The sequence below is a fragment of the Scyliorhinus torazame genome, chromosome 1 (genome assembly GCF_047496885.1).
Source record: "Scyliorhinus torazame isolate Kashiwa2021f chromosome 1, sScyTor2.1, whole genome shotgun sequence".
NCBI lineage: Eukaryota > Metazoa > Chordata > Chondrichthyes > Carcharhiniformes > Scyliorhinidae > Scyliorhinus > Scyliorhinus torazame.
The window spans coordinates 321,722,047-321,735,521 of record NC_092707.1 but is presented as its reverse complement, the minus strand read 5'-3'; the positions used below and the strand labels follow the sequence as shown (position 1 = coordinate 321,735,521).

Below are 13,475 nucleotides of genomic sequence, written 5' to 3'. Positions count from 1 at the left end.
AGAGACCGATCTTCTTGGTGTCCGAGGCATCTTCCTGGTCTGTGGCTTCCAGGTAGAGTTGGAAGCATTGTTTGAATATCTTCCAGTTGGCCCCCAGGTTACCGGTCATGCGGAGCGGCGGCGGCAGGTGAACACTGTCCATTTTGCAGGATGACTGTATGCTGGTGGAAGGCAGATCACTTGCAGGTAGGTCTGAGAAGTTCTAATATCCCTCAACTCCTGGTATCATGTTGTGTTGGGTGTTCTGGATCCATGGAACACATACAGGTCACCAACACTTAAAATAGTGCAACACTATTTTATTAAGTAAGACATTTTTGAACATACTTTCACTGTGGGTTAACACGATGTTAGATTAAACTAAAGACCTATGCCTGTCCGAACCAGTCTATGCACTCAGCACGGTGAGGACCTGTGCTGTAAGCTATAAGCTCTGTCCTTGTAGCAGGCTGCATCCTGAATGACCGGGAACTCTGATGCCCCCTGTCTTTATAGTGAGTGTGCTCTAACTTTTGATTGGCTGCAGTGTTGTGTGTGTTGATTGGTCTTGCTGTGTGTCCATCAGTGTGTGTATCTGCACCATGATATACTGGTCTATCTCATGACAGAGTCCACACAAGATCAGCCGTGATCTCATTGAACGGTGGAGCAGGCTCGAGGGGCCAGATGGCCTACTCCTGCTCCTAGTTCTTCTGTTCTTATGTTCTCTGCTCTTACTCCATCACCTTGCAATTGTTTTTCTCTTCATGTGTTTATCCAATTATCTTCTGAAGTTTACAATGAATCTGTTTCCACCATCCATTTGGGCAGTACATTCCAGATCATAACAATGAGCATTTTTAAAAATCCTTCCTCTTGTGACTGCTGGCTCTTTTGCCTGTTCCTTATACTGGTGTACTTTATCAAACCTCCGTTTAAGTTTCTTTGCTCGAAGGAGAACAACAGCCAGGGTAGAATTTTATCTTCCCCACTGGGAGGTTCCCCACTGCTTTCTATTCCTTAGCTAATTTTATGTATGAATCTTAAAACTGCCTTTGTCTAAGTAGAATTTTACGCTCTCTCCAAGGCAGGTTCTGAGGCGAGGAAGAGGACCATAAATTGAATGGATGAGGGATTCCCCCCAAGGTCCCACTTGCCCCAAACCAGATGCAAATTCACAATTGGGCTGGTGGGCCTTGAGTGGGAAACCCATCCTTTCACCTGTCACCTACCCTCAATTTTGAGACTTGCGAGAGCTGGTGCGAATAGGGTGGGAAACAGAAAAAAAAACTTTCTCCATCTTGGGTGGGAAAAGGAGGGTGGTGGCACCTCACTCTGAAGGGCTCCTCAGATGTAGGGCACCCGCCTCTCTAGGAACTTGGAACTCCAGCCCTTCCTTCACAACCCTACTCCCCTCCTCCCACCGCCCAGGCTTACTTCTGTGAACCTCCCTCCCGTGGACTTACCTTTACAACAGTCCGGAGACTTAGTTCCAGGCAGAGCACGACAGTACCGCCTCTGGCTACTGCAGTGCTGTACCTGGTTGAGATGGAGAGCTGTCGGCCAATCAGATATCCAACCTCTGTCATGGGCAGGATTTCCTTTCCAGTACAGATGGAAGCCCTGCCCACTGCCAATCAACTCTCAAGTGAACATTAAATGGCGGAGTGCTTCCAAGAATCAGTGCGGGCATGTTTCATGTTGATTGGCAGGATGGTGAGCGCTGAGTGATCTCCATCCTTAAAATTCTACCCCGTCTCTTTTTAATTGCTAAATCTTTTATGCTACAGGGAGCTGTAGATTTTAATGGTTTTCCTTCTCTCCTCCTTGGAATGTGTCTACTCTGTACCTGAACCTCTCAGCTTTGAAGGCTGCAAATTATGCAATTAATAGTTTGTGTACCGTTTTTCATTTCAAACTACCTGGGCAACCCCTGGTAATCAGTCCAGAGAATCGATTTGAGAGTGCCACGTTCCCACAGGTTTCCTGCATGACCAAACTCTTTCTACCCTGCTGTATGGTTACCACGTACTACTTCCTGAATGCTCTGTGAGGTACTATCTCGAGGAACATGTGCTGAGAAAATATGCAGCCTCCAATAACTGCAGTCATGACTCCAGCCACTTATTATGCTCAGAAACCCAAAGCTTGACTTCCAACAACTGGAGCCACTTCCTGTACATGTGGTTATCCAGGACACATGAAGTATGTTGGAGTTGCTGGAATCCCAATGTGACACAGAAATTGCAGGAATTGAATCTCAGCTGCCCCATAATTTTATTTACATTATGGGCACAATCTAAGGGCCACACAGGTGCCCTTTAGCACATCTATTTAAAAACATGAAGCTAGCGCAATGGCTGCTGTGGGGTTCGGAGGAGGTGAGTAGCCATCTTGGAAATCAGGCAATCAGCCTGGAGACACCAGGGCTGTTTCCCCAGTGCTCAGGGTGGGTGTGGGAGCCCGGGGGAGGGGACGCTCCGGCTGCCATCGGTGGGGGATCATCCCTCGGCTGGGGGGCGGGCAAGGATCTCAGCGCCCTCAGGTCCAACATGCCAGCCCCGGGTCATGTATATCCATACCAGGGGCAACCTCAGATTCAGCCTGGCCGGCCAACCGAAAACCCCCAGGACAGAGCCCCATCCGTGGTAATATGGTGCAGTTCACTTTAACTCCCACCGACCATGGCGGCCTCTGGCTGCACAGCTGAAGGCTATCGCTAATAGGGAATTGGCATTGTTAGTAATGTGAGCATTCCATAGCTCCCAAGTGGGTAGACGTGTCAGGTCGCAAGCAGATGTTACTGCTTAGCATCTCATTCAGGCCATGAGGCCTGGACTTGTTGCCTGAACACTGGAGGCTTCAACACCACAGGCAGCAGCCAGCAATCGAACGTCCAAGAGCTTGGCCGCAGCACTGGGGATACCTCTGCAATGAGAGAGTGGATGTGTGGATCGTTGGGGGAGTGGAGGAGGAGGTCCCAGGGGTCCGTAGTCTGGTGGCCGGCAGTTCGTGTGCAGGGCGGGATCGACAGCACAACCGGTTCATTGGATGGCACCCTGAGAGATGGCAGGGAACGTAAGGGTGGGGAAGGCACGGGGGATGTGAGTGTATCGGGATAGAAGCATATCCACGAAGAAATGTGCATTCTCAACTCTCACTGAAGACGTGATCAAGGATTGTTTGGTTGTGGAATGTATTGTGATTCAGTCAGCAGCTGCTGTGAAAAAAAGACAACATTATAAGCAGCCGTCAGTGTCTGTGCTCCAAGTAGAGTGCCAGTAGACATGAAACAGAAAATCGTTAATGAGCTGCATCGGATGATAGCGCTAGGTGTCATAACTCCCATAGATGAGGCCACAGAATTGTTTTCAGCAATGGTGGTCACAGAAAACGATGGCGTGGTCAGGGTTTGTGTCGACCTTGCACTTGAACAATGCATTGCTCAGACCACATCACCCTATGAAGACAGTGGAACAGTTGATACCAGACTTGTCAAATGCCAAGGTGTTCAGCACTCTTGATGTGAAGGGTAGATTCTAACAGATCCTATTAGATAAGAAATCCTCAAGACTAACCAGATTCATGTTTCCGATAGGTAGATATTGTTTTCTTCGGATGCCATATGGGATCTCCACAGGCATCGAGGTTTTCCAATGTTGCAACTCTTTGCAGGCCAATCTTGCGAGATCGTTGTTGATGACATCCCTGTTTGGGGTCATACGATGCAAGAACACGATGCATATCTTCATCTTCTCCTTGACAGAATCAGAACCATCCAATTAAAGCTTAACACTGCAAAATGCAGATTCAGGATCAACCAGCCTCGTGATATGGGCCATTTACTCACAGACAATAATTTACAGGCCAATCCAACCAAGATATGGGCTACATGACAGATGGCCATTCCTGTGGACATGTTTTACAGCGCTTTCTTTGTTTGATAAATTATCTTTCTCAGTTTGTCTCATGTTATAGACCTCTTTGTCAATTTCTCCATCAGGACACCGAATGGTGCTGGCAAGAGCACCACGCAGTGGTCCTCAACAGACACAAACAAGCGCTCACTGTCCCATCTATATTACAATTCTTTGATGTTCAAGTACTCATATCAGCAGATACCTCCCAGCACAGACTTGGTGCAATCTGCATCCAGAATGGCAGACCAACAACCTTTGCTTCAAGGACCCTCACTGACACTCAGACTCGGTTTCCATTGATCAGAAATGAACTTCTTGCTTTCGTCATTGCCTGTCAAAAATTTCATGAATTCATATCAGATCGTTCTGCTGTTGAAAGAGATTACCAGCATTCGTAACTATCTTAAAGAAACCTCTCCACACTGGTCTGCACGACTGCAATGCATGATGCTCAAATTGCAACATTACAACCTCAGTGTTATCTACAGGCGTGGCATGGATCCGTACTTGGCAGATGCCCTCTCCAGAGCCTTCTTACCCACCAAAGATGAGGCAGATTATGAGGAAGACAAAGATATTATGCCAATAGAGGTAGTGTCTTCTCATCAAATTCAGGAACTCAAACAGGCCTTACAGGCAGACATCACATGCAGCCAACTACACAACGTTATCATGAGGAGCTGGTCAGTATCCTCAGGAAGCTTCCCCATGAGCTCCGCAGATCCTTCACCATCAGAGATGAATTGACCATGAGGGTTTGACAGAATAGGTGGTTAGCTCTTCTCGAGAAATGTACATGGTTTCCTGTTACACACACTGTTACATGTCATGCCACTATGTGTACCAACTAAACGGGAAAGATATGGACCCAGTGGTCAGGTGACCGAACTCACTGGCCCAAGAGGCTAATTCTATATTTGTGCACTGTTAAATTTCTCCACTTCGTTTCCCCACTTGGGTGCAAAAATTCCAGGTGTAAATATATATTCTTTTCAAGTTTATTTTTATTATAGCTTCTTTCTAAATCCAGTCATAATAATGATAGAACCCCTACAGTGCAGAAGGAACCATTCGGCCCATCGAGTTTGCAACGACCCTCCGAAAGAGTACTCCACCCAGGCCCACACCCCCGCCCTATCCCCACAACCCCATAATCTAACCAATACACCTTTGGACACTAAGGGGCAATTTAGCATGGCCAGTCTCCCTAACGTAAATTAGGAACCAACAGATGGTTGAGCAGAGAACACAACCTCAGGGTCTCTATGTGCAGAATATTGTTTACAGATCAAACTTGCTGGGCATCAGTTTGGCACACCAATTGATAAGTAGTACTGTTAATGTTTTGTAAGACAGCTACCCAGCTATTTCTAGGTTTCATCATATAATTACAGTATTCAACTGTAAAATTTTGTCGACAGGTGAAGATGGCTACATCAGTGCTACAATATGGTTAAAAACATAAGTTACTCAAGAAAAGTTGCATTTCTATTCATTGAGATTCCATTTACATATCTATAACATCAGTGATTACAGCACTGGAATTGTCTTGGATTCATCATTCTGCTGTTTCTGAGAAATCTCTGTCCAGATTATACCAAGAATCTATGAAGATAGTATCTGTGGCCAAAGACTGCAATTTAATCAATCTTAATCCGGCGCTTAAAGTTTAACAGTCTCTTTTAATATCATTTCCAATCAGGTCATCACATTTTTTTCAAATTAATTAAATAACATATGCAATTAAGAAGGGGAAAAAAAATCAAAAACTATCAGTAACACGTGTAACAGAAAACTTGCCTTCAAACCAGATGCCATGAATTGAAATCCAGAAGTTGCCCATCACTTGATTCTGCCTACCTGAAGTGATTGTGTTTGTTCACGTTCGGACTGCTATATAGAGAAGGGTGGGGAAAATGTAGATTATTCAACTCACCCTATTTGAAATGTGCTTCTTGCCAGTGATCCAGAACCTTAAGTATTCCATGACTTTCTCTTCTCCCACCTCACCCTCCCAACTGGAGGAGGATGTGCATTGATCATCAACCCATGGCGGGAGAAGACAAACCTATTGAAGCTATGGTTAAAAGAATATTTCCCACCAATCTACATTAGGCTACTTAAAATTGAACCTACCTCCTTCAAGCAACCCATAAAATTATTGCTGACTGGTGAACCTGGAAGATCAGCAGTGCTAGGACTGCCTCCGACATAGAAAAAGTCATCAGAGCCTAGCATGGTGTAATCCTCCTGCGTGTAGCCCGTTGTTGTCAATATTCCATCTACTGAGATTGTCACCTACATAACAAAACACAAGGAAAAGATGCAATATTCATATGAAGATAAAAGACTCTCGTTCAGGTTCTTGAGTAAGACCTGCAGACAGCAACCCATTTTCATGTCTGTTTAGTCTCAGTGCTCTCAGCTGTTGATCCAATAACTGCACCCCCCAAAAAAGATCTAGACTACTTTAGAAAAAAGTTAGCCAAATAGAAAAATTATGTTAATATTTTCCCTAATGCAACAAATTTTTTCAGCAGACACAAAAACGGTGTTAGTAGAATGTTTTGTATGTTAGTTGAGTTAAATGTAAATATTAGTAAGATTATCCAATATATGCGTCTGAAGATTAAAAACGTGCAGCTGATTGAAATATAAATCCCATCAGACAAAGCACAAGCTAATCGGAACAACTAGTATATTACCATCACTGTAAGCACTACCAACAAAGCTCTAGCTTTATTTGATCGTGCAACTGCCCTTTTTTATATCTCCTCTTTCTTGTGTTAAAAAAAGAAGCGTGCATAAAAAATAATTGCTGGAATTAACTGAAGTAAGAAGCACACTCAGGCCTTACAAACTGATGTGCACATGCAAGAGCAAACTGAAAAGAAGGTAAGACACCAAAATTGCTTGCAACGAAGAACAGATGTATGGATGTAGCATTTCAGACATTCCCAGTCCACGTCTTCATGCCATGCATTGTGTATGGTCAGGAACTGGCTGAGCCAGTGAACCCAGGGCCAGCCACCGTACAGCTTGATCCCCCGAAAACCACAGCTTGATGCAACCGCTTGTAACTTTTATGATGCCCCTGAAGTAGTTTAAATAGAATTTGATAGAAACAGATAAAGAAGGTGAGCAACAGATGAAAGAAGGATTTCAAAGTAAGCAGAAGAGTACCAACCCCAGTTCCTCTTTTGTTAATGATGTCTACAGTAAAGAAAGAAAACACACGCAAACCCAAACTAAGAAACAATTAGAATGATATCTACCGAACAATGTAGTTTGTTTACCATAGCGTGTCCGATGCCTGAGTGCTTTGCGGAGAAGGGGGGGAGAAAGGAAATTAAAACTGTGAACAGAATAACGATTGTTACTCAAAAATATGATGGTCACTACCATGTTAGTACATTATTTGATTAAGGTAACGGTTAGTAGAATGACACATTCCATGAATGACATGTTAGTTATTAAGCATGTTAGTAACATATAAGAAAGGCAAAATAATTTTACAAGAAAAAAGCAGACTAACAAGTATGCCATCAATAATATTAATAGCAGTATTAATATGTTAATATTGCTAAACCTTAGTCATGAACAGGGACTCTATACTTACTTTGAACCCATGACAGTCAGTTTAAATATCACCTTCATTGTTGTTTTTAAAAAAAATTTAAGTCTGTAATTGACAGATTTTTAAAGCAATTTCTTGCTTTTATAATCAACCCGTTTAAGAAGTTTAAGTAACCTTCTTAACAATTGCACACAGAAACCTACTATATTCCTTTCTACTTTCTTAACTTCTTTTGAGCATATTGGTGAAGTTAAGGATCACTTTACTGAAGCAAAACAAAGTCCGCCGGCCTGAGCAATAAACAGAATTACTTTGTTTTTATCTCCTCTAATGTGCATTCAACCAGGATTTTCATAAAATGAATAAATTTGAAATGGTAAATTCAATTCCTTATACCCAAGAAAAGGCAGATCCAGAGTAATGTGTGATGTGAGCATCCATTGGAATTAATAAATAAAAAATGTGTTATCAAGCATGCATTCAATAAATGCATCTTAAATCTTCATGCAACACACAATCTTTTATCTAATCCCTGATGACCGAATATGCCTTCTGTTCAGAACCTCAGAAATTCTTCTGTTAAGGATGAAGATGCCATCAATTACAAATATGAACAAGAAAATCTGTGTTAGAACTACTGATGCAGATGATAAAAACATTTGGGGCTCAAAATTGCTGTGCCCGTTCTTTTGGGCATGAGGGATCACAGTTTATGACCTACCAGTAAACTTTGTGGAGCAACTTCATTTGCATGATTATAGCATTGCCCCAAACAGATTCCAGGCCTCATTCCTCCCTCTGATGCTGCCGGTGGCCTTTGCATATTGTGAGCAAACCATGTGCTGAAGGTAGGCTTCCCTTTTAAAGATGCATTCCCTGTAGAGGAAATTGCATTTATGTGCTGCAGGCTGCTAGATAATCCTTTTGGAACACACAGGGTCAATACATTTGTTAAGGTGCATCAGGGGAAGGGCTCCCCACTTCATTAAGTTTACCCTAGAGAAGCACTGGTGAATCAAGTAGAGGCTAGGGGCTATACCACATTTCCGCTCAGGGGGGCTCCGGGAAGCCTTCAAGAAACACCCTCAGAATTGGATAGGTGCAGGTGGTAAGGTGTGGTTAATGTCCAATGTGCTGCTCCGAGGATCTGGCAGCAGCGCTGAAAATAGTTTGACTACCTCACCTGAGTAGGTCTCAGTGAGTAAATGAATCCATATTCACATCTCAGACTCACTACACCACAAACCTCTCACACAACTCAATTCAGCCAATATCCTCACTGGGCAGCACACCCTGGCACTCAGTACCGACTTCTCACATTCTTACATGGAACCAACTCACATACATCTTTCAATCTTGGCAGCCATGTATACATTGCTGCAAATCTACAGCTATTCAGTTGTGGCAGGCACACCAGTCAAGCACAGTGGCACAAAACCACCGACATTCTGCCTTCTCTTCTGCAGGAGAGGAGGTCTGCAATAGAGAGCTGTCAGAGGACTACAATGCCTGAATTCATTCAGGAGCTGGTCCAAAGAATCATCAGAGACAGTGCCAGCAACACCTGGCAATGCCAAAGCCATTGAGGATGATGAAAAGTTGCTGCCTTATACACCTCCTCCACTCACTCTGTACGCAACTTAAAAGCTGCCATGAAAAGGAAACTGCAGATGGTTTAACCGTCAAACTCTGTCCTCCAACCCCCTTTTTCCTCAGCCTGACACCCAAGCACTGATGGGGAGTCAGTCTTCAAAGGGCCATGAGGAAAAGCAACCCCATGAATGTGAAGAGGAGACATATTCACTTGTTCTGACACTCAGCCATCAACTCAGATCGCGGCAAGATATAAACTTTCGGGGTTAATGCAGAGAGGGAATCTGTATATGTTGTGTCACCAGGCACAGGTTCAGCAGCCAAAATTGGAAGAAAAGTCAGCTCTTATGTGGTTTCACCAGAGGGCACGGTCATGGGCATGATCTGAGGTAAGTTCTGTTGCAAGAGATTCAAATGAGGTCCTTGTTAGGGCAGACTGCATGAAATTGCTGAATACAATGTCCATTGAGTTGCCTGTTGCATTTTAGGCCCATCAGACAGTCTCCACGGCTGACGAGGATCCTCGAAGAAGCCAACACCAATATTTTGGTGAGTAGACAACAGAGCTTGGAACCCATGCTTTCCACCACAGAAGTGATGAGCAAAGCATGGCAGCACTGCCAGACTGACCCATGGTGGACCGACCACTCTCTCAGCTTCCAATGCATCACTGGTGATGGATTCCTGATTTCCCAGTTCAAGAGTAGAAGCTCAGACAGAAGTCATGAGATCCATGGCTGCTGGGATGCACACTCAACTTGCTGCCACTCGGGCACAGACTATTCCCCCATGGATGTGAATCTCAGAGCCCAACAAGGCATTTAGGCGCTTGGGATAGACCAGCAATTTGTGCTCCTGCAGATCACTAGGATTGCTGAAGTGCCACCCCATTTGAGTGACAGAGTTATTCAAGGGCACCCTGCAAGGCAATCAGCTGTCTCCACCATCAAAATTCAACATCTTTCCACCAGCCATGCTACATGTACTGAGGTAGCGCTTCCTAGGTGCACTAGACCAGGCAAAGGTACCTGCAAGTCAGGCACTAAGGAAATGCACATGGGTGATTAGATGTACTTTTTTGACAATGAATCAAGATGTGTGAATATTTTTGCCATTGATTTGGATTGATGCTGATAAAAGGGAGTTTGTATTGGGGAGTCAGATATGGATGTAAGGTTGGGAATTGGTGCATTCGGGAAGTTTATTTTCACTGAAGTGAAGACTCATGATACAGTAGCCCACAAAGCCACCCATGTGCAGTCAATGGCATCCTGAACCATTGAGAGGCCCATTATCCTGATTAATCCATGTGTTCTTTCTTCCTGATGATCTCTCCTCAGGGTGAAGAGGTTGAAGCCCCTCTCCACCTGTACTGTGCCTCTGTAACATTCCTGAAGCATCTGCAAACAAGAAACTGTGAGATTTTACTGCTGTCAACAGAACCCATCTGTAAAGATCCAATGTTGTCCAATATTAAGGCAACAGTGATCTTCCCGCCTCCTGAGAGGGCCACCTTTATCTTGCTCAGAGAGCCTGAGCTGTCAACAAAAAAATATTTTCTCTGGGGAAAAGGTGTTCTCTATTTTACTCGCTGTTTGGGCTCAAAGTTAAGCATACATGATGAGGCTTTGCTCTGAGCCCAAGCAGGCTTAATGTAGAAGGTTTCGAGAGAAGGTGAAAAAGAGAATAAGAGAAGCCAAGGAGGAGTATGAAAAAAACCCTGGAGAAATCATAAAGGAATCCTAAAATCCTCTTGAGTCAGATAAACATTAAATCGGAGGTAAAAGGAGGAGTCTGGGGAAATTATGGACAAAACTGTATTTACGCATGGAGGCAGAGGGCATAGCAGAGGTTTTAAATTAATACTTTATTTTTATCAAGGGAAAAGATGCTACCGAAACCATGGTAAACGAAGAGCAAATTCATATTTTAAAATGGTTGAAAATTAAAAAGGAGTATTGGATAGGTTACCTGCACATATATTTGATAAGGAGCCAGAACCATATGGGATGCATCCAAGGATATTGAGCGAAATGAGTGGAAATTGTGAAGGCACGCCAACATTTTTCAGTTATCTTTAGACACACAGAGGTACTGGATAACTACAGACATTGCACTCTGGTTCAAAAAAGTGCGTCCAGCATCTACAGCCAGTCAGTTTAACTTCAGTGATGGGCAAACTTCTAGAAACAATAATTAGGGAGAAAAATTCTAAGGTCTAAGAACATAGAATGCAGAAGGAGGATATTTGGCCCATTGAGTCTGCACCGACCCATTTAAGCCTTCACTTCCACCCTATCCCCGTAACCCAATAACCCCTCCTAACCTTTTATGGTCACTAAAGGCAATTTATCATGGCCAATCCACCTAACCTGCACTTCTTTGGACTATGGGAGGAAACCGGAGCACCCAGAGGAAACCCACGCAGACACGGAGAGAACGTGCAAACTCTGCACAGTAAGTAACCCTGTGGGGAATCGAACCTGGGACCCTGGTGCTGTGAAGCCACAGTGCTATCCACTTGTGCTACCGTGCTGCCCGCTAATAGAAACATGGAGAAATGGGATTAATTAAGGAAAGCCAGCATAGATTTTTTAATGAAAAATCATGTTTAACTAACTTGTTGGAGTTTGTTTGAAGGGGTAACAGAGATGGTTGATGAGGGTATTGCTGTTTCTGTGCTGTGCATGTACTTCCAAAAGGCTTCCAATACAATGCTGCACAACAGACCTGTGAGCAACATTGTAGCTCATGGTATGAAAGATACTTGACTTACATGGATACAAAATTTGATGAGTGACAGGAAACAGAGGTAAATGAATGTTTTCCAGCTTGGAGCAATGTGTGTAGTCAAGTTCCCCAGGGTTCAGTCTTGGGACTGTTGCTGTTCCTGATATATATGAATGACCGAGACCTTGGTGTACAGGGCACAATTTCATTGTATGCAGATAACACAAAACTTGGAACCATTATGAAATGTAAGGAGGAAAGGGTGTAGAGGTTGGTTTATGGTGGAAACTAGATGAATTGGCATGGTAGGTGTAAGGACAAAGGGTGGGAGATGGGGGCATGGGTTGGCATGAGTTAGCACAACAGCCTTTAAGGGGTAAGTGGAGGTGCACAAGTTGGCATAGCAGATATAAAGGGCCATGGAGGTGGGTGAAGGGACATAGATTGGCATTGAGGGTATGAAAGTTTATGGTGGGTCTGTGGGGGGGCATTAAGTGGCATGCATTCATGTGGATAGGGCATGGGATTGTATGGGGCCAAGTGGGTTATGGGTGAGGGCTGGAAGGATGTTTCAAGTTTTAATCTTTATTTTCAATTTGGACATGGGGCTGGAGCTCCAATGCAAGAATTCCACCCAGTCCGCTTCTGCACTCGACATCCTCCTCAGTCCTTCACTGGTGGCCAACCATGCCCGGACAAAAAAAAACATCTGGGCAGCCAATTTTAAAGGTGGCATTCATGAAGCCAGGAATTCTCCCATCACTGCAGCGAAAATCTGGGCATTAGCCTGTATTTTGAATGTATTTAATCAAGTGTGTTTGTGCCGAATTGGTTGTGTCCATCTTTCAATATTGGAAAAGGCAGCCAGATTTTCACCTCATTTTTTGCAGTCAGTTATTTAATTATTGACGAGATCTAGATTTCTTCAGAATGGTTGGCCTCAGTTTGAACAGTGGATCCTGATTGGAAGTATTGATTTTTCAAGAGAAACATTCTCACCTCTTGATAACATTCAGCATCGGTCATGCAACATGGCTCACAGTAGCAGGGCCTTCATGGCTGACTTCTCACCATGCTTTCTGATCTTGAGTAAGTTGTTCCCACATATTTGACAACTATTTTGCACTCTGAGTTGCTTTTCAGCAGTCTTTGGGCTAGATTTTCCAGCCCGCACCCTACAACATGTTTTACGACGGCAGAGGCAGCTCACCATTGTCTAGCGGTGGGATCTTCTGGTCCTACCTTTGTCAACGCCATTTTGTATGGTCCGTCAGCCGCGCTGCCAGGGAAGCCACTGCGGTGGTCACCATTGGAAGGTTCAGAAGATCTCAACAGCGGGAAAGGCTGGAAAATTAAGCCCTTTAGATCTCTTTTGCTGACGACCACAAATACAGTTCCCAGTTGTCAATTAGCATACATTTACGACATTACAACAGTGAGAATATTTCTGAAGTGCTTCGTTGGCTGTAAAGTGCTTTTGGATATCCTGAGGTTGGAAAAGGCATGACATAAAGGTAAGTTCCTTCCTTTTCACATTCTTTCAGAAATCTTCTTCAGAACTTTTTCTTCGGACATTCGCATCATAATTTAACCCTCTTGGGGTGCCTTTATGATCAGGGCATCCATGTTTGGCATTTCAGTTTTTTTGAGGAACTTCATTGTCAGATTGCCATCTG

At 43.9% G+C, this 13,475-nt stretch overlaps 1 protein-coding gene across 31 annotated transcripts in view; it reads right to left on the bottom strand.

Moving 5' to 3' along the window:
• nrxn1a (neurexin 1a) overlaps nucleotides 1–13,475 on the bottom strand; it is a 2,579,010-nt gene that overhangs the window by 1,566,898 nt on the left and 998,637 nt on the right. For 25 of the 31 annotated variants that reach the window (XM_072507900.1, XM_072507883.1, XM_072507882.1 and 22 more), the window contains 2 exons: nucleotides 7,196–7,219; nucleotides 6,036–6,197 (listed from right to left, as the gene is read on the bottom strand). In XM_072507900.1, coding sequence (XP_072364001.1) covers nucleotides 6,036–6,197; nucleotides 7,196–7,219 — 186 coding nt within the window. The remainder of the gene's footprint in view (nucleotides 1–6,035; nucleotides 6,198–7,195; nucleotides 7,220–13,475) is intronic. The other 6 variants (XM_072507988.1, XM_072508052.1, XM_072508071.1 and 3 more) reach the window with 1 other exon arrangement.